The sequence below is a fragment of the Hyla sarda genome, chromosome 2, assembly GCF_029499605.1.
Source record: "Hyla sarda isolate aHylSar1 chromosome 2, aHylSar1.hap1, whole genome shotgun sequence".
In the NCBI taxonomy this organism is placed as follows: domain Eukaryota; kingdom Metazoa; phylum Chordata; class Amphibia; order Anura; family Hylidae; genus Hyla; species Hyla sarda.
This window is the reverse complement of record NC_079190.1, coordinates 114,313,054-114,335,524: the sequence shown is the minus strand read 5'-3', so window position 1 is coordinate 114,335,524 and position 22,471 is coordinate 114,313,054. Positions and strand designations below refer to the sequence as shown.

Genomic DNA, 22,471 nt, shown 5'->3' with positions numbered 1-22,471 from the left:
GACAACGCCGCTGATCAGAAAAGACGTAATTGTGAGTCCCAAAATGTAACTGCAATCACTTATATGGTATACGCATCCTGTGTACAGCTGATATGTACTGCCATATGGTCCTGTATATAATCACTTATATTGTATACAGATTCTTTATAGTATACTGGTCTGTATATAGTGGTTTTATTCAGTACAGTATGGCGGTATTATCCAGCTATTGTGTGGTGGTATATATTTACTCTTTGTATACCAGTATTATAGGTCATAGAAATTTACCTACGTTAAAGTGTTTCTTACATATATAAATTTTAGTTTATTGTGTGTGGGATTTGGGTGGAATAGGAGCGTGGCAGAAGATTGACGAGCTGCAGAGCCTAGCAGGGGCCCTTGCCTTTTTTTTTGGTCCGGGGGGGGGGGGGGGAGTGTTGTCAGTCCGCTCCTGGGGGGAGGGGAGGGAGGGGGAGTAATTAAGGGAGGTGCGTGTGTGTGTGTGTGGGGGGGGGGAGGTGCCAAACAAAGGGTCCGCCCCGGGTGCCAAATGCTCTAGGTACGCCCCTGGTTTCTGCATATAAATTAGCTGAGAAGAGTCATGTGATCATAGTTCAGTTTCTTCCTACAACACATATTTAGCTCACCAATGATGACAGCAAAGATAACAATGTTAACCCTTACACAGGTATAATATCTCAGTGTATGCAGAAGTAGTAAATGCAAATATCTAACTCATGATTCTGACACCTAAAGAGGTTTACTCCTCAGTCACCTGACAACTTTACACTTTAGCAGTTAGAAGACAATATCACGGCGCTGCATAACGTCATGGAACTAACCTCCATCTATTCCTAAGCACTTGGGATTCCTTCTTACATGAGTCAACCATCCTTGCACACCAAGGCCTATGGACATGCACCTCCACTTTCTACAAGCCACAGCAGACATTTAGGCCCTGACACCTATTACTACCAGACTCGGGCCTAGTTCCCCACTAATCAGCTATGATGCCCTTCAGCCTGACACCTCCCTATATTGACCAGTAGTGATGAGCAGCAGCGGCCATATTCAAATTTGCAATATTTTGCGAATATATTGATGGTTATTCATCCTATGTTTGCGAAATTTGCATATTCGCTATGTTCATTCACTTTTTTTTCCATGCGAAAATTCGCATTGAAAATTTGCATACAAATTAGCATGTGAAAAATTTTCATGGAAAAATTTTCATAAAAATTAGCATGTGAAAAAAAATAAACCTCATTCCTCATTACGAATATATATGTTCTAAATATTTGCAAAATCACAAATTGACGATATTCGCAATAAAAATTAGCATTACGAATATATATGCTCAACACAAATTTTTTTCACCAATATCGGCAATTCGCAATTTCGCGAATATTTAGAATATAGTGCTATATTCGTAATGACAAATATTTTTTTTTCACATGCTAATTTTTGTGCGCATTTTTATGCAAATTTTCCATGTGAATTTTCGCATAGAAAAAAAAGTGAATGAACTTAGCAAATATGCGAATTTCGCGAACATAGGACGAATAATCATCAATATATTCGTGAAATATGGCGAATTAGAATATGGCCCCTGCTGCTCATCACTATTAATCACCACATTAAGTGCTGTTGGCGTTATACAAATAAATATTATTATTATTATTGAGATGCCACTAGGGGTAGGTTTATTAGATAGAAGCCCCCAGTAGGTAATAAGGTACTCCCCCCCCCACTCCTGTTAGGTTGAGGCCTCTAGTAATTAAGTAGGTTGGAAATCCCCCCTCTTAAGTTAGAGCTCCAAGTCTTTGAATAGGTATGGAATCCCCCCTATAAGATAGAAGCCCTCAGTAGGTAATTCCGGTAGGATATCATTAGGAAGAAGCTCCTAGTTGGTAAATAGATTGCCTAATGGTAAAGTCACCTCTGAATGTATCACAATTCACAGCAAGATGGTTGTGGAATTGGAGTGAACTATACAACAGGGATGTAAAGTGTTAATACATTTCCATGGTTTAAATAGAGCCTTTCTGCATTGTGGGATATAAGCCTGGCTGGATTGGTTGACCACACCAACCTGAAAGATACCAGTAAGCAGGAAGGTGTGAGAGTCCTGCTAGGCCTGCAGAGAAGCTATGGTGTGTATGGTGAAACATACTTCATAATGTTGGCATCTGAGGCATGTGGAGTGTTATGGGGAATGAGTGGAGAATGATAGTGAAGCTGTTCTGGTTGCTTCTTAGTTGAGGCTGGATAGTCTTATATAGGGATCTGAACAAAGTGTGAAATTTGGTTCTGACTAATCTCAGAGGAGTCCGGAAAGGCTGCATATTGTCAGACTGGTCAATACTACACTGACACAGATTGCAGACTCGTCTCAAGGCAGGGGCAGGCAGCTCGACTTCTTTGCGCCAGCGGGGCATAAGCTTTATGATGACGAGTGACGCCCCCCTGCGTAACATCAGGGGCATCACTCGTCATCCAGAGCCGGCCCACCACAGACACTCACTGAGAGGCCACCTTGCTGCATGTTCAGCAGCTGCTGTGGCTATTTAGAACACTGAGCTGGCCCAATGCAGGACTGGCCGTACCATGGGTCACGGTGGGAGTCGTAAGCCCCATTTTTTTCTTATTATTACCACATCATGGTCATGGACCATGATGTGGTAATATAAAAAAAAAAATCTTGGGCAGCAAAGTGCCGCCCATGAAAAGTGCCGCCTGGAACCAATGGTACCACCGGGTCCCATGGTAGGGCCGGCCCTGTATGCAGGGCACAAAGTCATTGTTGGAAGTAGTCTTCATGGCAGTCTGAGCCAGATAAAGAAAAAAATTGGGAAAGACTCCATGAAGACGACATGTGAGTCACTGTGTTAACTGCACTGTAATCACTTATGCAGTATGCAGATCTTGTGTTGAGCTGGGATCATGACTATATAGGAAATGTATAGAGGGATATTGGTCTGTGTACAGAAGTTAGTATCAGTATGGTGGTAATATCCAGTCACTATGTGGTGATAGTGATAGTGGTCATAGTGTGGCACAATTATTTGTCTCTTGTATAGTGGTGTTATTGTGATATTGGTCTGTGTATAGTGGTTTTTATTTCATAACTGTATTTATTTAGTATAGTATTTCATAACAGTTATTTATTAATTATTCAGGGCTTCATGTTTGAATTTCGCCTAAGGCTTTACAAAGTCTAGATCCACCTTGAGATGCACCTAACAGGCATGTATAAATCTATTGCAATACAATTTGTCTTTGAAAACTGATCTAAAATGTCCTTATGAGTCAAGTTTTCCCCATATCCTGTCTAGTAAATATTTTAAAGGGGTATTCCAGGAATTTTTTTATTTGACTATGCTACAGGGACTGTAAAGTTAGTGTAGTTCATAATATAGTGTCTGTACCTGTGTGTGACGGTTTTCTCACAATTCTTCTGTGATTTTCACTCCAATATTTATTTTTACCAGCATACAAAATGACTTGTCTCAGATTTTTCCCAGCTTGCAATGCGGCCGAAACCTGACTCACTAGTCAGCTGATGACAGGGAGCCAGTCTGCTTCAATGGGTGGAGGGATCGCTTGGTGGGAGAGAGACCAATCTGCAAATAATGCAACTTCTGTAGACACCCTGATTGAAAACCACACTGATTTGAATGGATGCAGTTCATTTATGTTTCAATGGGTGGGATGGCTGATGTATGGGAGGGAGGAAAATGGAATTGTGGGATTAGTAGTCAAAAAAAGAAAAGTCAAACAGGAAATACCAGTTCTCATAAAGCTAGCCACAGTGTTATGGTAATCTCACAACATAGCCATTTAGCCCCAAGACTAGCGCAGATCCTTCCTAAGCATGTCTATTACTGCCTGCAAGGTACATACAAAAATCACCTTATGGTGGATAACCCCTTTAAGACTTTGTGAAAAGTAAAGTAAATAAAAGAACCTCAGCCCTCTGGAACCAAGTACCCCCAACTAAGACCACCCCAGTGAGTTACAAACTATGTACAGGTAGTCAATAGAGTTTTTAAAAACAAATGAATGTTTATTAACATATTTTTTTTGAAGGGTGCATGACAGGACATGTACTTCCAGTATCCACCCTGCAAGGACGGATGATAAGGCACATTGCAAGAGGGTTTACTTAGCTCTCGTTTTGCAAAAAGTTTATTGTAAGGATTGCACAGAAAGCAGAGAAAAGAAAGAAAGACTGAGAAGACGCGGCTGAACCCACTGAAATCCAAGCCCACCTTAAGTTGAGCCTGCTGGGAGGGAATCAGTACAAGTTGCTGGGGATATGTGCTTAGGAGTAACAAAAATATGTAATTCATATATGTCTATTCCCTCCTATGCTCCCACCTACAGACAAAGGTAAACATTAAGATTTGGGAGAGCACCATTTATCGCCACTTCTTATGGCACCAGCTGGGGCAGCAATTTCCAGAATTAAAACTGTCCATGTTAAGTTTTAGCTTTTTTTATTTTTATTTTATTTTAGAACTTCTACCCCAGCAGTCCTGATTTCTGCCTTGGAGAAGGCTCATCTGTGAAAGAGTCCTGGCCGTGGGACAGCATTGTGCTTCTGTGAAGAAGGAGCTCATGGTTTTGTGAAGATATCTGAAGATTCAGACAGTACTCTTCCGTCTTTGGTCTCAACTGTCTTCACTACTATGCTGCGCTTGGTTCTAGATGTTTCCAATGGGGAGGAGCTGCTGGAATACACGTAACTGCCTCCATATCCGCCACCAATTCCTCCACCGAATCCACTGGACAGTCCGCTACCGCCATAGGAGCTACTAACTCCTGTAAGAGAAAATGCAAAATATTAACCCCCAAATTTTACAATAATTAGAAGGAATAGTCAAACTCAGACTTTTTCCCTCTCACCAATCAGTTTTATTGGATCCACAAATAGTTACTCCCATCTGATAAAGAAGTGACTAGGATCTGCCATTACTTTGTGATTAGTAGGGGAGGGGGTCTGACCTCTGGGACCCAGACTAATCCCAAATATGAAGAAGCATTAGTGCTAGTTTAGGGCTGTGGCGCCTCCACTGTTTTTGTCGGCTGTGTGCTAAGCCAGTACTAAGGCCCACTTCATGCTCAGAATCAGAGGAGGGTTAAAAGTAATGGCATATTCTAGCAATATATCACCACTTAATCAGATGTAAATAGAAGGAAAGGGACCCTCTGATCCTTTCCGGGGAGGTCTCTGCAGCACAGACATTACTGCATGCTTTTCCTCCATTCTAGAAATGTTTGCACAAAAGTCTCTCATGTTGACATTGTACTTCCCTTTTTCATGTTTTGCAAGTTGCGCACAGTATGTAACCTGAACCTCTACAGCTAACTCAACAGTACTTGAAGAGATCCAGCCGTGATAGGAACAATGGCCTCAACAGGAAAGCGAGGAAACACAATAGTCAACCTATTGTGTAGAACGATGAATAATCATGTTGTCAGCCTGTCCATGTGAATTATTACAGGGCTATCAGGAATGTCTCAAGTGTGAACTTCTATATTCTTACATCGAAACTAAATACATCATTCTATACAGTAAAAGGGTCAGCTTTTACCCAGAATAACATTACTATTGTCCTTTATCAATATATTGCATTTCATCCCTATTTAGGTGATTGAGGTTAAAGGGGTACTCCGTCCCTAGAAATCTCATCTCCTATCCAAAGGATAGGGGATAAGATGTCTGATGGCAGGGGTCCCACCGCTGGGGACCCCTGCGATCTCAACTGCGGCACCCCAGACATCCGGTGCACAGAGCGAACTTTGCTCCGTGCAAGATGACTGGCGATGCGTGACATCACCGCCATGCCCCCTCAGTGCAAGTCTATGACTTGCATTGAGGGGGCGTGGCCGTGACGTGAAGAGCGGGGCGAGGCCGTGACGTCACAAGTCTCTGGCGCTCTACCCGACGCTCTAAACGAATGCCGGGTGCAGCAGGGAGATCCCTAGCGGCCGGACCCCTGCAATCAGACATCTTATCCCCTACCAGACATTGACCATGGACCCTATCTGCTTCCTCGGCGTCTGATCGGCGATTGACTTCTCCATGCCTGAGATCCAGGCAGGAGAAGTAAAGCCCCAATAATACTGATCATCCGCATGTAGTTCTATGCCGATGATCAGTGTTAGGAATCAATATAATGCATGTTATAGCTCCTAGAGGGGGCTATAACATAGCAAAAAAAAAAAGTGGAAAAAAAAAGTTTCTAATGATGAATTAACCCCTTCCCTAAGTAAGTAAGAATCACCCTACTTTTCCAATAAAAAAACAAAACTGTAAATAAAAATAAACGTGTGGTATCGCCACGTGCAGAAATGTGCAAACTATAAAAATATATCATAGATTAAACAGCACGGTCAATGGCAAACACACAAGAAAATTTCAAATTCCAAAATAGCAGATTTTTGGTCATTTTGTATAGCACAAAAAAATTTATAAAAAGTGTTCAAAAAGTCTGATCAAAACAAAAATGATACCGATAAAAACTTCAGATCACGGCACAAAAAATTAGCCCTCATATTGGCCCATACAGGGAAAAATTTAAAAGTAATAGAGGTCAGAATATGAAAATTTTAAACGTATTAATTTTTGTGCATGTAGTTATTTTTTTCTAAAGGTAAGACAAAATCAAACCTATATAAGTAGGGTATCATTTTAACCGTATGGACCTACAGAATAAAGGTAAGGTGTAATTTTTACAAAAAAATGCACTGCGTAGAAACGAAAGCCCCCAAAATTTTCAAAATTGCATTTTTTGCCGTTTCGCCAGGGATTTTTTGGGAAAATGACTAATGTAACTGCAAAGTAGAATTTGTGGCACAAAAATTAAACCATAATATGGAATTTTAGGTGCAAAATTGAAAGGGTCATGATTTTTAAAAGGTAAGGATGAAAAAATTAAAGGTGCAAAAATGGAAAAACCCTGAGTCCTTAAGGGGTTAAATCTCAGCTCACTTTTCCCATTACTATTACTTTAGATAACAGTGGTTGCCCGAGTAGTATATTACCTGAGTAGCCAGTAGTCTTGGTCTGAATACTGAGGTTCTGAAAGCCTGATTCCAACCTGAAAAACAAGTAGAGTCATGAAGTACACATCACTTTATAACAAACACATAACTTGTGATAATATTGAATTAATTTGTCTACTATTTATAATATAATGATGAACATTAGAGCTGATCTATTAAGCTCTAAGGGGTTGTTTGGATGCTTATTAGGAAATACTAAGTTAATAGAGGGGGGTCCTCTGTTCAGGATCCTGTTGTCTGGGCCAGATCAGAGAGCATTTACAAAGAGTGACTCTCCCTCTGTAGGATCTGTCCTGTCCTGTATTACACAGACATCCTACTGATTTGAGTAGCCACTGTGTAATGCCTAATTTCCCCTGTGGTGGCGCTGAAGGGATCCGGAACTCTCCTTGCAAGGTTTACAGATCACGGCTTATAACTGGGGTTCCCGGAAAGGAAAACATTTTGGGATCAGCCTATTGTAAAATGACACTTCCAATGAGTACAGATAGTCTTTAGTTAACTGTCAGAACCCGTGGGGTTAAACAGTTCTGACTGCTCTCTCTGTTTTGTTTTGGGCTACGCCCAGCTGTCTAGCCTGGTCAGCTGAGCTTGATGTGAGCACCTGGTCTGGGCCTATATAAGCTAGCAGTCTACTCCCAATCCTTGCCTGCTAAAAAGCTCTGTGTACTCCTAGCTAGTATTTACCGTATATGCCGGCGTATAAGACGACTGGGCGTATAAGACGACCCCCAACTTTTACAGTTAAAATATAGAGTTTGGGATATACTCGCGGTATAAGACTACACCTTCTACCGCGATGTACAGTACCTTGTAGTTCCCCCCACATCAGATAGGCAGTATAGTTCCCCCACATTAGGTTGCAGTTCCCCCATATTAGGTTGGCAGTTCCCCTACATTAGGTTGGCAGTTCCCCCACATTAGGTTGCAGTTCCCCCACATTAGGTTGTAGTTCCCCCACATTAGGTCGGCAGTTCCCCCACAATAGTAGGCAGCTCCCTCACATTAGGTCAGCAGTTCCCCCACATTAGTAGGCAGTTCCCCCACAATAGTAGCCAGCTCCCCCACATTAGGTCAGCAGTTCCCCCAAAATAGTAGGCAGCTCCCCCCACATTAGGTCAGCAGTTCCCCTCCACATTAGGTCAGCAGTTCACCCCCACAATAGTAGGCAGCTCCCCCCACATTAGGTCAGCAGTTCCCCCACATTAGGTCGACAGTTCCCCCACAATAGTAGGCAGCTCCCCCACATTAGTAGACAGTCCCCCCCCTCACAGACATACAGCCTCCAGCCATATACAATGTATGGCTGAAGGCTGTATGTCTGTACTGCCCCCACAGTGTTCTGATTACCGCTCCTCTGGCCCGGGGTCACCATCCACTGCTATGGACCATAGCAGCAGTCCCGGGCCTGTAGGAGCGGTGACCGATCACTGAAGAAGATGACCCGCCGCCGGTCACTCACCAGGCCCCGGCCAGCGTGCGTCCTCCTGAGTCTCTATGGTCGCAGGAGGACGTCACTGACGTCCCGTGCATACAACCATAGAGGCGGAGAAGCGGAGGAGGACCGCAGGAGGACGCATGCCGGTCGGGGAATGGTGAGTGACCGGCAGACATCCCTATGTCCCGAAAAGATCTTTCGGGACACAGGGATGTCCGACATAAGAAAAGCTATGATTATCTGCTCCCGTGATACTAAAAACCAGGGTGCCTCCAGCTGTTGTGTAACTACAACTACCAGCATGCCCGGCAAAGGTTTCACAACAGCTGGAGACACCCTGGTTTTTAGTATCAGTAATTAGTTTTTATCTGCTCTGGCCGGCCCCCGCACACGGGAGCCGGCCCGGGCAGATAGTCATAAGTTTTCCTATCCCGGACCCCAATACCCGGCGTATAAGACGACCCCCGACTTTTCTGAAAAAAATCAGGGTTAAAAAGTCGTCTTATACGCCGGAATATACGGTATATCTGGCATTTTGACCCTTTGGCTCCGTTTTCTGACTCTTCTCCTGGCTTTGCGAATTGGCTGTACCCTCTTGGTATCGACTCGGACTGTGGACAGCTACTTATTGTGTGTATGTTTAATTGTTTTTCTGTTAGTCTGAGTGATTCCATTATGTGTCCCGACCTCCGTCTGCATTATAGTTTATTGTTTTGACTGGACTGCCCTCACTTACTGTAAGTAGAGACCGTCAACATGATTAGGGAACCACTACCTAGGGAGGGTACGTAAGTAGGCAGGGATAAGGGGAGTGGACGAGAATAGTTTGCACTCTTTCCCTGCCCAGACATGACATTAACAACCCTGTAATGTTTGTGTTGGGCAATGAATGCTAACAATTGCATGCAAATAATCCAACCAAGACCATTCCTTACCTGCTCTCTTCTCCTTCCAGCAGTTTCCTGTAGGTGGCGATCTCAATATCCAGAGCCAGTTTGACATTCATCAGCTCCTGGTATTCTCTCAGTTGGCGAGCCATGTCCTGCTTGGCTTTCTGTAGAGCAGCCTCAAGTTCGGACAGTTTTCCACGGGCATCCTTCAGTGCTAATTCTCCACGTTCTTCTGCCTCTGCAATCTGTGCTTCAAGGTTCGCACGCTGCAGGAATCATTGTAAAAGTGTCAAGGACATAGTGGATATCTCTTGTGGGTATAGTGAGTATTTTGTATTACGGACTCCAAGATATTAAAGACCGTAACAATGTTAAACAAAACCATATTATTATCTATACCAAAAATGTCATACTGGTATTCACGTTGGGCCTACCTGTGCCTTGAGAGCATCAATTTCGGACTGCAGCCTTGTGATGTAACGGTTGAGCTCACTAATCTCGGTCTTGGTGTTTTTCAGGTCATCCCCATGGCGTCCAGCAGATGCTTGGAGTTCCTGGTACTGTCGGGGGGAAAAAAAAAAGATTTGTAAGGTTAAGTTCACATGTGTGTATTTTCTGCTGCAGATTTGCTGTAGCAGATGTTGCTACCTACTGAAGTCAATGGGCAGCAAAATCTACAGTAGCAAATCTGCAGCAAAAATATGCATGTGCAGGGGCGTAGCTATAGAGGTAGCAGTCACACAGGGGCCCTGATGCCTAAGGGGGCACCAAAGCACATCTGCCCCATAAGAGAGCAGTACAATAATTGGCATATGGGGCCCTGTTGCAGATGTTGCATTGGGGCCTTGAAACTACAAGCTACACATCTGACACACCTCTCTATAGAGAGATGTAGTTAAACATAGACCATATCTAGTGTTGGGCGCGAATATTCGCATTTCGAATTTTTATTGCGAATATCGCAAATTTTGCCAATATATTCGCTATAAATTCGAAATTAGGAATATTCACTTTTTACGCATATTCGCATATACACATATTCGCATATGTGAATATTCGCATATTTCTTCTTTTCACTTGATGCAAATACACTTGACAGAGGTTATCAACAACATCCCTAGCAACCAATAGTAAAGTTGCCCACCCCCTCACTGTTTTCTTCCTCGAATATGCGAATATAATGAATACGAAATTCGCGAATATAGGACGACTATTCGTCTATATATTCGCGAAATATCGCAAATTCGAATATGGCCAATGCCGCTCATCACTAACCATATCTAAAATTATGGTAGAATTCGGAAACTATCAGCAAGCATGTTGGCTACTGCTATAAATCCAACCTGTCAAAGCAATCTTAAAAGAGGTGCTGTCCATAAAATTCTATTAAACACCCCAAAAAGTTTGTATTATTAGCAACTCCTGGATCTATGAGAAATTTACCTTAATCTGATACATGCTCTCCACCTCAGCGCGGCTCTTGTTGGCGATATCTTCATACTGAGCCTTCACTTCAGCAATAATGCCGTCCAGGTCAAGGCTACGGTTGTTGTCCATAGACAAAACAACGGAAGTGTCGGAGATCTGAGCCTGAAGCTCACGAAGTTCCTGCATATAGAAAAACATCAAGATTACCCTCTAGTAACATATTGGTGGCTTAAAAGATGCCCTAAATAAGGGACTAAAAACAACACAAAAAGAAATTCCCCATCCAGAAAAACTTTGCATATGTATAGATAAATTATTGTTTCATAATACACATATCGGATATTGGATGTCAGCGTTTTTATTACACTGCGTCACATCTGATTCTCCCTTTTTCCGAAAACATTGCCATCTCTACATGAAGGCAGAATTAGGATGAGGGTATAGTATGTGGTAGAAATGATGCATTCCAGCCACAAATAAAAGATACATTTACCTATAATGTTATACAGTGATCCCTCAACATACGATGATAATCCGTTCCAAATGAACGATCGTTAGTTGAAAACATCGTATGTTGAGGGATCCATGCTATGTAAAGTATAGGACAGTGGTCTCCAACCTGCAGACCTCCAGATGTTGCAAAACTACAACTCCCAGCATGCCCGGACAACCAACGGCTGTCCGGGCATGCTGGGAGTTGTAGTTTTGCAACATCTGGAGGTCCGCAGGTTGAAGACCACTGGTACAGGAGGTTATACAGTACTCACCTGTCCCCGCCGCTCACTGCTGCCCTGGATGTCACCCCTACATCACTGTCGCCGCGTCCCCAGACCGTCTCTGCTGCGTCTCTTCATCGCCGTCATCATGTCGCTGCGCACGCCGCTCCTATTGGATGACGGGACGGCGTGCGCGATGACGTGATGACGACGATGGAGAGCGCCAGCGATGCAAGGGATCCCGAAGAGGACGGTCCTGAGCGCCCGTACAGGTGAGTGACACCCACCGGACCACACGGGGCACCTTAAACGGCTATCCGGTGGCAGCTGAAGCAGTCTGCGCTGCCGGATAGCCGTTTATGCGAAGGCCCCGACATAAAAAAGCATCGTATGTTGATGCTGCCTTCAACATGCGATGGCCTCTGAGAGGTCATTGCATGTTGAAATTATCCTATGTCGGGGCCATCGTATGTCGGGGGGGGTCACTGTACAGTGTTTCCCAACTAGGATGCCTCCAGCTGTTGCAAAACTACAACTCTCAGCATGCCCGGACAGCCTTTGGCTGTCCGGGCATGCTGAGAGTTGTAGTTTTGCAACAGCTGGAGGCACCCTAGTTGGGAAACACCAATCTAATATTATGACAATATAACAATAGATAATAATAATAATATTATTAATATTATAAATAATATATATTATAAATTATAAATAATTTATAATAATCTAATATAATAAAAATAATTTAGTCCGGTTCCGAGTTCATAAAAAAATCCTAAAATAAAATCATAGAATTACACAACACCCTGGGGTAATTTATAGAGTTAATATTATTTGACAGAAACTTGTCAACTAGATCATGGAGCCCCGAAAAAAATCATCTCTCACCTCCTCATAAAGATGGCGCAGGAAGTTAATCTCATCCGTTAACCCCTCCAGTCTGGCCTCCAGCTGCACCTTGTTCATGTACGCCTCATCTACATCCTGCAGACAAAAGTTGACATATTATTACTATATCCCATATCCATTCATCTTCTACATGGACGACATCTGATGGAGTAAATTCCCACCTTCTTCAACAGGACAAATTCATTCTCCATTTCGGTGCGTTTGTTGATCTCATCTTCATATCTGCAGAAACCAATGAGATCCTTAGTAAGGAGGTGGAGTAATCCAAAGAAATGAAGTACGAAAGGAGAAAGGGGGTAGCTGTCACTTTAAAATGAATTTGTTCCATTACATAAAAAGTTGGCAGAACTTCCTTCAATATGAAGTTTCCAGACATGCTGTTCTCAGCACTGACTTCTGACTTGCCATTTATGGTTGCAAGACTTTTTTTTTTTCTATGTCGTCAACCTTGTCTTAAGGAGTTGCACGTTCTTGTTTATCTTGTTGTTCCAAGCACATTGCTTTTATACACGTATACGGTAAGATGGATGGCGGTACGAAGAGATTAAGATTATATCGCCATAAGTGGAGGGGCGAGACGTCTGATGTCATTCTGGCTCTTAAGGCACATGCCCATAAAAAGACAGCTTGTCCAGCTTACTGTTATTTAAAAGACTGTCTGCAAATTAGGGCAAAACAGTTCATACAATGTCTCCTTAGAGAGACATGGGAATAGGAAAGCTTTAAAGGGGTTATCCAGGAAAAAAAAACTTTTTTTTATATATATATATATATATATGTATATCAACTGGCTCCAGAAAGTTAAACAGATTTGTAAATGACTTCTATTAAAAATCTTAATCCTTTCAGTACTTATGAGCTGCTGAAGTTGAGTTGTTCTTTTCTGTCTAAGTGCTCTCTGATGACACATGTCTCGGGAGCTGTCCAGAATAGAAGCAAATTCCCATAGCAAACTTCTACTCTGTGCAGTTCCTGAGACAAGCAGAGATGTCAGCAAAGAGCACTGTTTCCAGACAGATAAGGACAACTCAACTTCAGTAGCTGATAATTATTGGAAGGATTAAGATTTTTAATATAAGTAATTTACAAATATGTTTAACTTTCTGGAGCCAGTTGATCTAAAAAAAAAATAAAGTTTTTTCCTGGAATACCCCTTTAAACATCATACGTGCAGTCCAAAAAGAGAAAAATCCATTTGCTAATTTTGCATTTCCCCAACAATGTCATGTTGCCTGAACCACGAATCATCAGGGTGGTCTCTGGCGTCTTCTTCCCTACCCCACTAGAAATGGTTGATAGATCTCTCCCTGTTTGGGTATAGGAAGAGATCTATCAATCAAGTCTGGCGGGGCAGGACGACGCTATCAGGGACTACCACAATGACTTGTGGTCCAAGCCAGTACTGGATTTTGGGCGAATTTGTCTACTGGTCTTGTAGTAAAAGGAGAAATCTCTCAAAGACAACCTTTATGGATATAGCTATATGCCCCATTAGGGTATATAGACATCATAGCGGTGGACTTTTAGGGGGGAGATTTACCAAAACCTGTTCAGAGGAAAAAATGCCCAGTTGCCCATAGCAACCAATCAGATTGCTTCTTTCATTTGGCAGAGGCCTTGTTAAAAATGAAAGAAGGGAGCTGATTGGTTGCTATGGGCAACTGGGCAACTTTTCTGGTTTTGATAAATCTCCCCCTTAGGCTATGTTCACATGGCGTAAAATGTGCCCCAAAAACACAGACAGATATTCCGCACATTTGCATGTCCGCTCCGAAATGCACCGTCTTCATAGACGGCAATGCAAGTCCAAGCTGAATCTGCAGAAACAATGAAGAGGTTAATTGTTTCTGCGGACGCTAAAATCATGATTTCCACCATGCGCATGGTGCAGCAGAATCCCATTGAAATGAATGGGGCTCTGCTGCAGCGGAATATCCGAGTAGAATATCTGCGTGGCATTCGGCTTGGAAATATGTGAACATTGTCTTACTGGACCCCATCTATGTATCAGACTGAAGAGCTGCTAACATTCAAGCAGTAGAAGGAGATGACCGGCCCTATCACTATGATGGCTGCCAGACAAGTATTTTTTGAAAGACCCCTTCAAGTTTTAGATTACATAGTGACACCTTATCAGTTTTAACTACCAACTATAACTTTTATAAACTCATAGGGGGAGATTTCTCAAAATCAGTGTAGAGGAAAAGTTGCCCAGTTGCCCATAGCATCCAATCAGATCATCTCTTTAATTTTTAACAAGGCCTCTGCAAAATTAAAGAAGCGATCTGATTGGTTGCTATGGGCAACTGGGCAACTTTTCCTCTACAATGATCTATGTTTACATACAGCTCATATGTATGGAAAGCTGCTATCTATATGGAGTCTAATGTATCGCAGTGTTTTCATTGGGATGGAGATAATGGCGCATATAAACGTACTTGTTCTTGAAGTCCTCCACTAGACCCTGCATGTTTCCAAGCTCAGATTCCAAGCGATACTTCTCCTGGCCCAGAGTGTCCAGCTGACGCCGCAGGTTGTTGATGTAGGCTTCGAACATGCTGTCCATGTTACTGCGAGTTGTCTTTTGGTTCTGGAGAAGGCCCCATTTAGTTTCAAGCATCTTGTTCTGTTGTTCTAGGAATCGTACCTGTATAAGAAGCAAGATAACAGTTAAACACCTCAGGATATCAACAACTTGCTGACCGCAATGAGAGACAACTGAGACTGATATTGGCTATGTCATTGGAATTCCGTGTACTGAGAAATATAAAGAGGGGTATACTGATGTACCTGCCATAGGACAATATCATTTTCCTTTCAGGTCATTTATGGACACCTGTTTCTCTACTTAAAGGGGTATTCCGGCTATATACATCTTATCCCCTATCCAAAGGGTGCCAGGTGCTACCTACGAGACGGGGACATGACGTCACGGCCACGCCCCCTGGTGATGTTATGCCCCTTACCATAGACGCCCCCTACCATAGACATGAATGGAGGGGGTGTGGCATGACATCACTAGGGGGCGTGGTTATGATGTCACATCCCCGTCTCGGAGGCAGCGCCCGGCACAGAATGCCGGAGGCTGCACCGAGATTGCGGTGGTCCCCATCATAAGATCATACATCTTATCCCCGCAATCTCGGTGCAGCCGCCGGCATTCTGTGCCGGGCGCTGCCTCCGAGACGGGGATGTAACATCATAACCACGCCCCCTAGTGATCATAACCACGCCCCCTAGTGATGTCATGTCACACCCCCTCCATTCATGTCTATGTGGATAAGATGTATAAAGCCGGAATACCCCATTAATGGAACCAATATACTGACAGCACAAAAAATTGAATGGTGTCATCTTACAATACTAAAGATCAACTTAGGTTTCATTTATTAAATATGTTCAGAGGAATAGATCCCTTTAGATTAAGCAATCTGGTAAATGTCCTAATACAAATGCATTTATGGGTGGGTAAGTAATCCACTTAATGGCTTCCCAGTCAAAGGGTCAGAGGAAGCAAGTAAGTCGCCAAGACTCCTAAGAACAGGATGAGTCCTATTTATAAGGAATCAAGGCTGCCTGGAAATGTGTCACGCTGCATCTCTGAGGGGACTTTTCCTGTTTCTAACACCAAGCCTAAGAACATACTTATCTGGCTCCCTCCTCGGCCCTTTGAAGTTATAGTCAGTTCACCCTAAGGCTGTGTTCACACATTGTATTTTTCATGCACCTTCTGATACATATACGGCATCAGAAAATGGATGAAAACTGTGTTAAATATGCATCCCTACAGTGCAGACCTTTTTTCAATGTTTATTTGAAATCTATGTTTTGTTACTTATTGACAGTTTAACAGATTTGTAAATTACTTCTATTTAAAAATCTTAATCCTTCCAGTGCTTATCAGCTGCCTTATCCTCCACAGGAAGTTGCATTTCTTTGTGGAATTCTTTTCAGTCTGACCACAGTGCTCTCTGCTGACACCTCTGTCCGTATCAGGAACTATATAGAGCAGGAGAGGTTTTCTATGGGGATTTGCTTCTACACTCGACAGTTCCTGACATGGACAGGGGTGTCAGCAGAGAGCACTGTGGTCAGACTGAAAAGAATTCCATAAAGAAAAGAACTTCCTGTGGAGCAAACAGCAGCTGATAAGTACTGGAAGGATTAAGATTTTTAAATAGAAGTAATTTAGAAATCTGTTTTAACTTTCTAACACCAGCTGATAAAAAAAAAATGTATTTAATTGATGGCCCAAGATTTTTTTTTTTGTGATTTTGTGACCAATGTTGGAAAATTCATTCATATGTGCGTATGATCCATAATGGTGCAAAAAAAAAAAAAAAAAAAAATATATATATATATATATATATATATATATACACGGTGGCTGAATTTACGAAGTTACGAAGTGAAGCAGAAGTAACTGGTGTTTCCAAATATTTATTTTTGGAGAAAGCTATTCTATAAACAGACAAGGGAATAGCCCTGAGCATGGCCCAGAGAGTGATGACGTGGTGCCCCTGATTTCACTGGCACAGGCAAAACATAAACAATTGGCCTGTTAGAAGAAGACAGACAAGTCTGGCTGCATTTTACTTTTGTCCCTAAAACAAAGAGATATTTCAGTCCCTAAGTTAGTTTATGCGTTCCCTCCAAATGCCTGAACTTCTGTGCATAATAATAGTCTTTGGTCTGAAAGGCTGAATTCTACTCTATGTGTACTTTGTGTTATCAGGACTAATTCTTTGTGTACAGGACAGTGAGCGGGGCACAGCAAGGTGCAGGCTACTTTCATTGCCCTATATGGTCATGTCTACAGGTAAGTATCTGCGCCCCTCCCTACTTAAGCAGACAGAGAAGGAATTTGCAGATAAGTACTGATAGTCGTTGTAGTAAAAGCCAAGTATGTGCCAGCTGTCAGACTTCTATTATTTCTTCAGTGTCCATAATGTAACAATTTTTATCTAGAACTTTTTCAGACTCCTGAATGGCAAAGCTGTTCAGCTGCTAGGCAGAGTTACACCCTCAGACTGCAGGCTCCGGCATGACAGATATATAGACGACATCTCATAGACAGCAATGCATTCCGCGCAAAGATCGGACATGTCCATTCATTCTGCGGATACCACAATTCGAATTTACACCCCAGATGTCTCAGGCGCGGAAATTCTGCTATGTGAAGGGCACAGCAGACTCCCATTGAAATCAATGAGACTCTGCTGCTGCGGAATCCCCTTCTGAACATTGCCTAACTGTACAGATTTGCCATTTGGAGCTGCAATACTGATTGTCACTCAACTTTCACAGAACTAGAAACTTAGTAACATAATAGAACTTTTCAACAGTTTCTAGGGAAAATGTACTGTACATATTTAAAATGAACAGTTACTATTATGTATTAAAGGGGTACTCCGGTGAAAAACTTTTTTTTTTTTTTTTTTTTAAATCAACTGGTGCCAGAAAGTTAAACAGATTTGTAAATGACTTCTATTAAAAAAAAATCCTAATCCTTCCTGTACTTATTAGCTGCTGAATACTACAGCAGAAATTATTTTCCGTGTGAAACACAGAGCTCTCTGCTGACATCACGAGCACAGTGCTCTCTGCTGACATCTCTGTCCATTTTAGGAACTGTCCAGAACAGCATATGTTTGCTATGGGGATTTCCTTTTACACTGGACAGTTCCTAAAATAGACAGAAATGTCAGCATAGAGCACTGTGCTCATGATGTCAGCAGAGAGCTCTGTGTTCCAAATGGAAAATTATTTCCGCTGTAGTATTCAGCAGCTAATAAGTACAGGAAGGATTAATATTTTTTAATAGTAATTTAGAAATCTGTTTAACTTTTAGGCACCAGTTGATTTAAAAAAAAAAAAAGGTTTTCACCGGAGTACCCCTTTAACCTGTTGACTACCTGAACTTTTTCAAACAAATACTGCAATAACCTGTTGTCACCTCATTCTCAATTTTTCTACCTCCGATAATTTCTCACAGACTCACACAAATCTTTTCACGGCGCCATAAGGCGCCGTGAAAAGATTTGCGTGAGTCCGTGAGAATCTTATAGAAGGTATAGAAATGAAGACAGGTAATTGTAGTATTTGTTACTCCATGACTATAATAAGTCTGTAATATACGTAGGTCAAGCTTTTTGGGATATAGCCTATGGTGACTTGTTTTAGGGTCATTCCCTATAGAACAGCGACATGTAGTAGGAGCTGCAGACACTATAATGCAACAAGTCACAATACAAGGAGATCTCGACTGACTGGAAAGTAACTCACTAAGGATTACGTGAGTAGATCCTGCACGTCCCGGACAGTCTCCGCTAATAGCAACATGCCCTAAGGGTGGAACGGATCATAATACCATATACTGTGAGCATTGGAAACCTTTCCTAGGTTAGTACCTGCACTGTATGTGTATATAATAACCTCCCTATAAAAACCTAATGCTATTTTAACAACAATTATGAACAATAATTACCTATTTAAATGGTATTTTCACATCAGCAGTTAACACAAGCCATTCACTTGTCCTCTCTTATTTAAATGTTATTCAAAAGGTTACAGTCACATCTCCATATAGACATTCTGTTGGGAGTTCTGTCATTTTAGGTGGCAAAAGAAGCTTTGTATGTGATGTCATGTCTGCTGTCAAAATGACGGAAACTTTGATAAACCCCATGGCCTCCGTGGGGCGCCATTTAGTTAAAAAAAAATGGCTCTGGCAAAGCATCATGGCACAGATGTGAACAGAGCCTTAGTTACTGTTGAGTTACAAACATGGCTCCTATGACAGCTCCAACAGGAGTGTGTTACCCAACTGTTCCAGAGTCCTGAACAACGAATGTACTTCGATTTACCATCAGGTCTATGAGTTAAATAAATCATTGAGTGACATTACTAATAATGGCAGCCATGATTATACAAGTACACAGTGTATCATGGCTGTATAGAGACACTTAACACTGTTCTTAAAGGGAACCTGTCATAATGAATATACAGAATCCAATCAACAATAACCATGTTATAGAGCAGGAAAAGCTGGGTATTTTTGATATATAATGTTGTGTGAAAACATTTTTAATACCCTGTATTTTATTTATTACAATTCCTGCTCATTCTGGGTTTAGGAGTCCAGTGGGCGGTTCCTCTGAATGATAATGTTGTGGGAAAACATTTTGAATACCCTGTATTTTATTCATTAAAATTCCTGCTCATTCTGGGTTTAGGAGTCCAGTGGGCGGTTCCTCTGAATGATAATGTTGTGGGAAAACATTTTGAATACCATGTATTTTATTCATTAAAATTCCTGCTCATTCTGGGTTTAGGAGTCCAGTGGGCGGTACCACTGAATGACTGACAGCTCTTCCTGCACCAGCATGTATACAGAGATAGTTGTCAATTAGTGATTAGGACCACCCACTGGACTCCTGAGACCCCAATAAGCAAGGATTTCAATGAATATAACACAACATCAAGTCTTTTCCCACAACACTATATATCAAACTGATCAGCTACTTCTGCTCTATAACATGACACTAGCAAACTATATAAGTGAACATCGTTTTCTAACAGGTGTGTAAACTTTGCACCTATAGTATACTGATACGTGCCTTTATGGCACCCGGGAGTGCCTGTTAATAATGCATATGTTGAGATAAAGGTGCCGCTGTTGCTACTTATGGCAGGTGTCCTATAGCCTATACATGATAAGCAGAATCACTTTTGATAACAATAATATGAAACAAAAGCCAGTTTCTGTTTCTGGGAAAGTTGGGTGATCAGGTCGGTTGCCGTTAAAGCTCTAAAAGGGTTAATACCCACACTGGGAAAGCTGGGTGACGGTCCCATTTGGTTGTATGATAATGGCTATGTTATTTTAACCCTTTCACAACCAGATTGTAGAATTCTGTATGTGTCCTGTTGACCGTAGGAAGATTAAACCAGCGCTTCCCAACTAGAGTGCCTCCAACTGTTGCAAAACTACAACTCCCAGCATGCCCGGACAGCCGTTGGCTGTCCGGGCATGCTGGGAGTTGTAGTTTAGCAACAGATTGTGGCATCCTGGTTGGGAAACACTGGATTACACAAATAGGTGTGTCCGCTGTCTACATAGGAGGTTAATGGCCACCATGTCAGGTATGTGGCAGTGTCCCAGCACCGGAGTGGGTGTGTCTTTAGGTGGCACTGTGGTGTGGGTGTCTTTTCTCATAAGTTACATTAGTTCACTATCATGGTGTCCAGTTCAGTTACGCAGCGCAAGAAATACGACCATACATTTCAACAAAAGCCTTTCCGACTACAATAGAAGAGCACTAAAGGAAAATACTTTCTAGACAATAGGGCAGTGTTTCCTAACCAGTGTGCCTCCAGCTGTTGCAAAACTACAACTCCCAGAAAAGACTGTCTGGGAATGCCGGGAGTTTTAGTTTTGCAACAGCTGGAGGCAAACTGGTTCGGAAACACTGCAAAGGGTCTGTAAAGCCATACTTGAGACAGATGTTATCAGGTCTGCAAACATATGAATGGTAATATTTATAAATAAAACAAGTAAATATACATTAAAAACACAAACAACACTACACAATGCTCAATAAAAAGCTCATGGTGCAACAAAGATCACCATATGGGAGATGTTACTGGCCCTTTGAAAGCAATTGCACCATCTATGTATAGTAGAAAGTTATGATGTTGCTGGGTCAGCAGATGGCATCCTATGCCAGGTGTGAACAGGTACTTCTCACTTACCTTATCAATGAATGAAGCGAATTTGTTGTTGAGGGTCTTGATCTGCTCCTTCTCCTGGGTCCTCACTTGCTGGATGTTGGGGTCGATCTCCAGGTTGAGGGGGGCCAGCAGGCTCTGGTTAACGCTGACCTGGGTGATGCCAGCTGAGCCTGCACCTGCGCCCCCATAGGCACTCCTGTAGCCGCTGCCAAACCTGGATCCTCCTCCATAGCTGGAGCCCAGGCTGAAGGACGCGGAGCTGACCCTGCTGCCGGCCGGGGCTCCGCTGTACGAGTAGCTGCTGAAGCCGCCTGCGCGGGGCGCTGCACTGCTGGTGCGGTAGGTGACTTTACTCATCTTGATGGACATGGCGGCGGTGCGGCTGTTGGCTGATGTGCTGGAGTAGAGAGGAGAGGAGCAGAGTTACCAATGTGCAGACTAGGGAGCGGCTGTGCTTATATACAGATCCGGCCTGCAGGGGGGGCAGCACTCACCCAGTACCTGAGTGGCTGCCTACAGAGAGGCGGGACGGTCACCTGCCAGTGCCTGGCACAGCCCCCTCCGCACCCCTCAGCCCCTCTCCCTGCTGGTGACTGCATCTGTATGGGGGGCAACACAGACCCAAATAAACAAAAATGCAGACATGTGATCCCAGTGTGAGGAGGAGCAGGAAGAGCAACAGGCACAAGAAGGGAAACTTCAGAGGAGTCATGGAAGACAAATCATGGAGGGTGTTAGAAATTGTACTGTGCCCTGTCTTCAGGAAAGTAGGGTGGTACTGCACATGTGCCACCCCATTCAGGTGCCATCAGTGTCCAGATCAGTTCAGAACTAACAAGAAATGTAAAATCTGCCCTATTCAATTCTCAAACTGATGGAAAATCCAATAACAAGTCAAGAACCAGGCAAAATGACCTAGACACCTGTACCTGTGAGAGTGCCAATCCCTAAATCTGTGGAAATGAGTAGTCATCTCTAGTGATGGTTGCTATAAAGCATTGTTTCCCAACCAGGGTGCCTCCAGCTGTTGCAAAAGTACAACTCCCAGCATGCCCGGACAGCCAAAGGCTGTCCGGGCATGCTGGGAGTTGTAGTTTTGCAACAGCTGGAGGCACCCTGGTTGGGAAACACCCCTATAAAGTTATAATAATTATTATTATATTTATACAGAAGTATACATCCCTTTCCTGTACAAATGGCTAGATATGACTTTTGTTTGGTAGCGGAATTGTGCAACAATATATTAATGCAGCTATATTGGTTATCATCAAGTTGGTTCACATAAAGCAAAATATTTTTAAAGAAAATTG

The 22,471-nt window shown here is 42.6% G+C and overlaps 1 protein-coding gene across 4 annotated transcripts; it reads right to left on the bottom strand.

Annotated features, from left to right (window-relative positions):
* Positions 1 to 4,021: 4,021 nt before the first annotated feature.
* Positions 4,022 to 21,605, bottom strand: LOC130355316 (keratin, type II cytoskeletal 8). 4 transcript variants are annotated; one of them, XM_056555334.1, is made up of 9 exons: positions 21,183 to 21,605; positions 14,867 to 15,075; positions 12,590 to 12,650; positions 12,408 to 12,503; positions 10,822 to 10,986; positions 9,813 to 9,938; positions 9,424 to 9,644; positions 7,030 to 7,085; positions 4,022 to 4,803 (listed from the first exon to the last, which is right to left on the bottom strand). In XM_056555334.1, exons 1-9 carry the CDS (start codon positions 21,528 to 21,530, stop codon positions 4,598 to 4,600), a joined length of 1,488 nt encoding a protein of 495 aa, XP_056411309.1. In that variant the 5' UTR covers positions 21,531 to 21,605; the 3' UTR covers positions 4,022 to 4,597. The 4 variants fall into 4 exon arrangements, with proteins under 4 accessions (XP_056411309.1, XP_056411310.1, XP_056411311.1 ...); XM_056555335.1 differs by lacking the exon at positions 21,183 to 21,605 and adding an exon at positions 20,259 to 20,383; XM_056555336.1 differs by lacking the exon at positions 21,183 to 21,605 and adding an exon at positions 15,395 to 15,414.
* Between the last annotated feature and the right edge of the window lie 866 nt (positions 21,606 to 22,471).

What these genes read in the sequence shown, in the direction of transcription:
- LOC130355316 (XM_056555334.1), bottom strand. Translation starts at nt 21,530, where the DNA reads ATGTCCATCAAGATGAGTAAAGTCACCTACCGCACCAGCAGTGCAGCG. An exon ending in TCGCTTCATTCATTGATAAG is followed by an intron (nt 15,076 to 21,182) that starts GTAAGTGAGAAG and finishes CTTCTTATACAG; the next exon opens with GTACGATTCCTAGAACAACA. An exon ending in GTGGAGGACTTCAAGAACAA is followed by an intron (nt 12,651 to 14,866) that starts GTACGTTTATAT and finishes TGGTTTCTGCAG; the next exon opens with ATATGAAGATGAGATCAACA.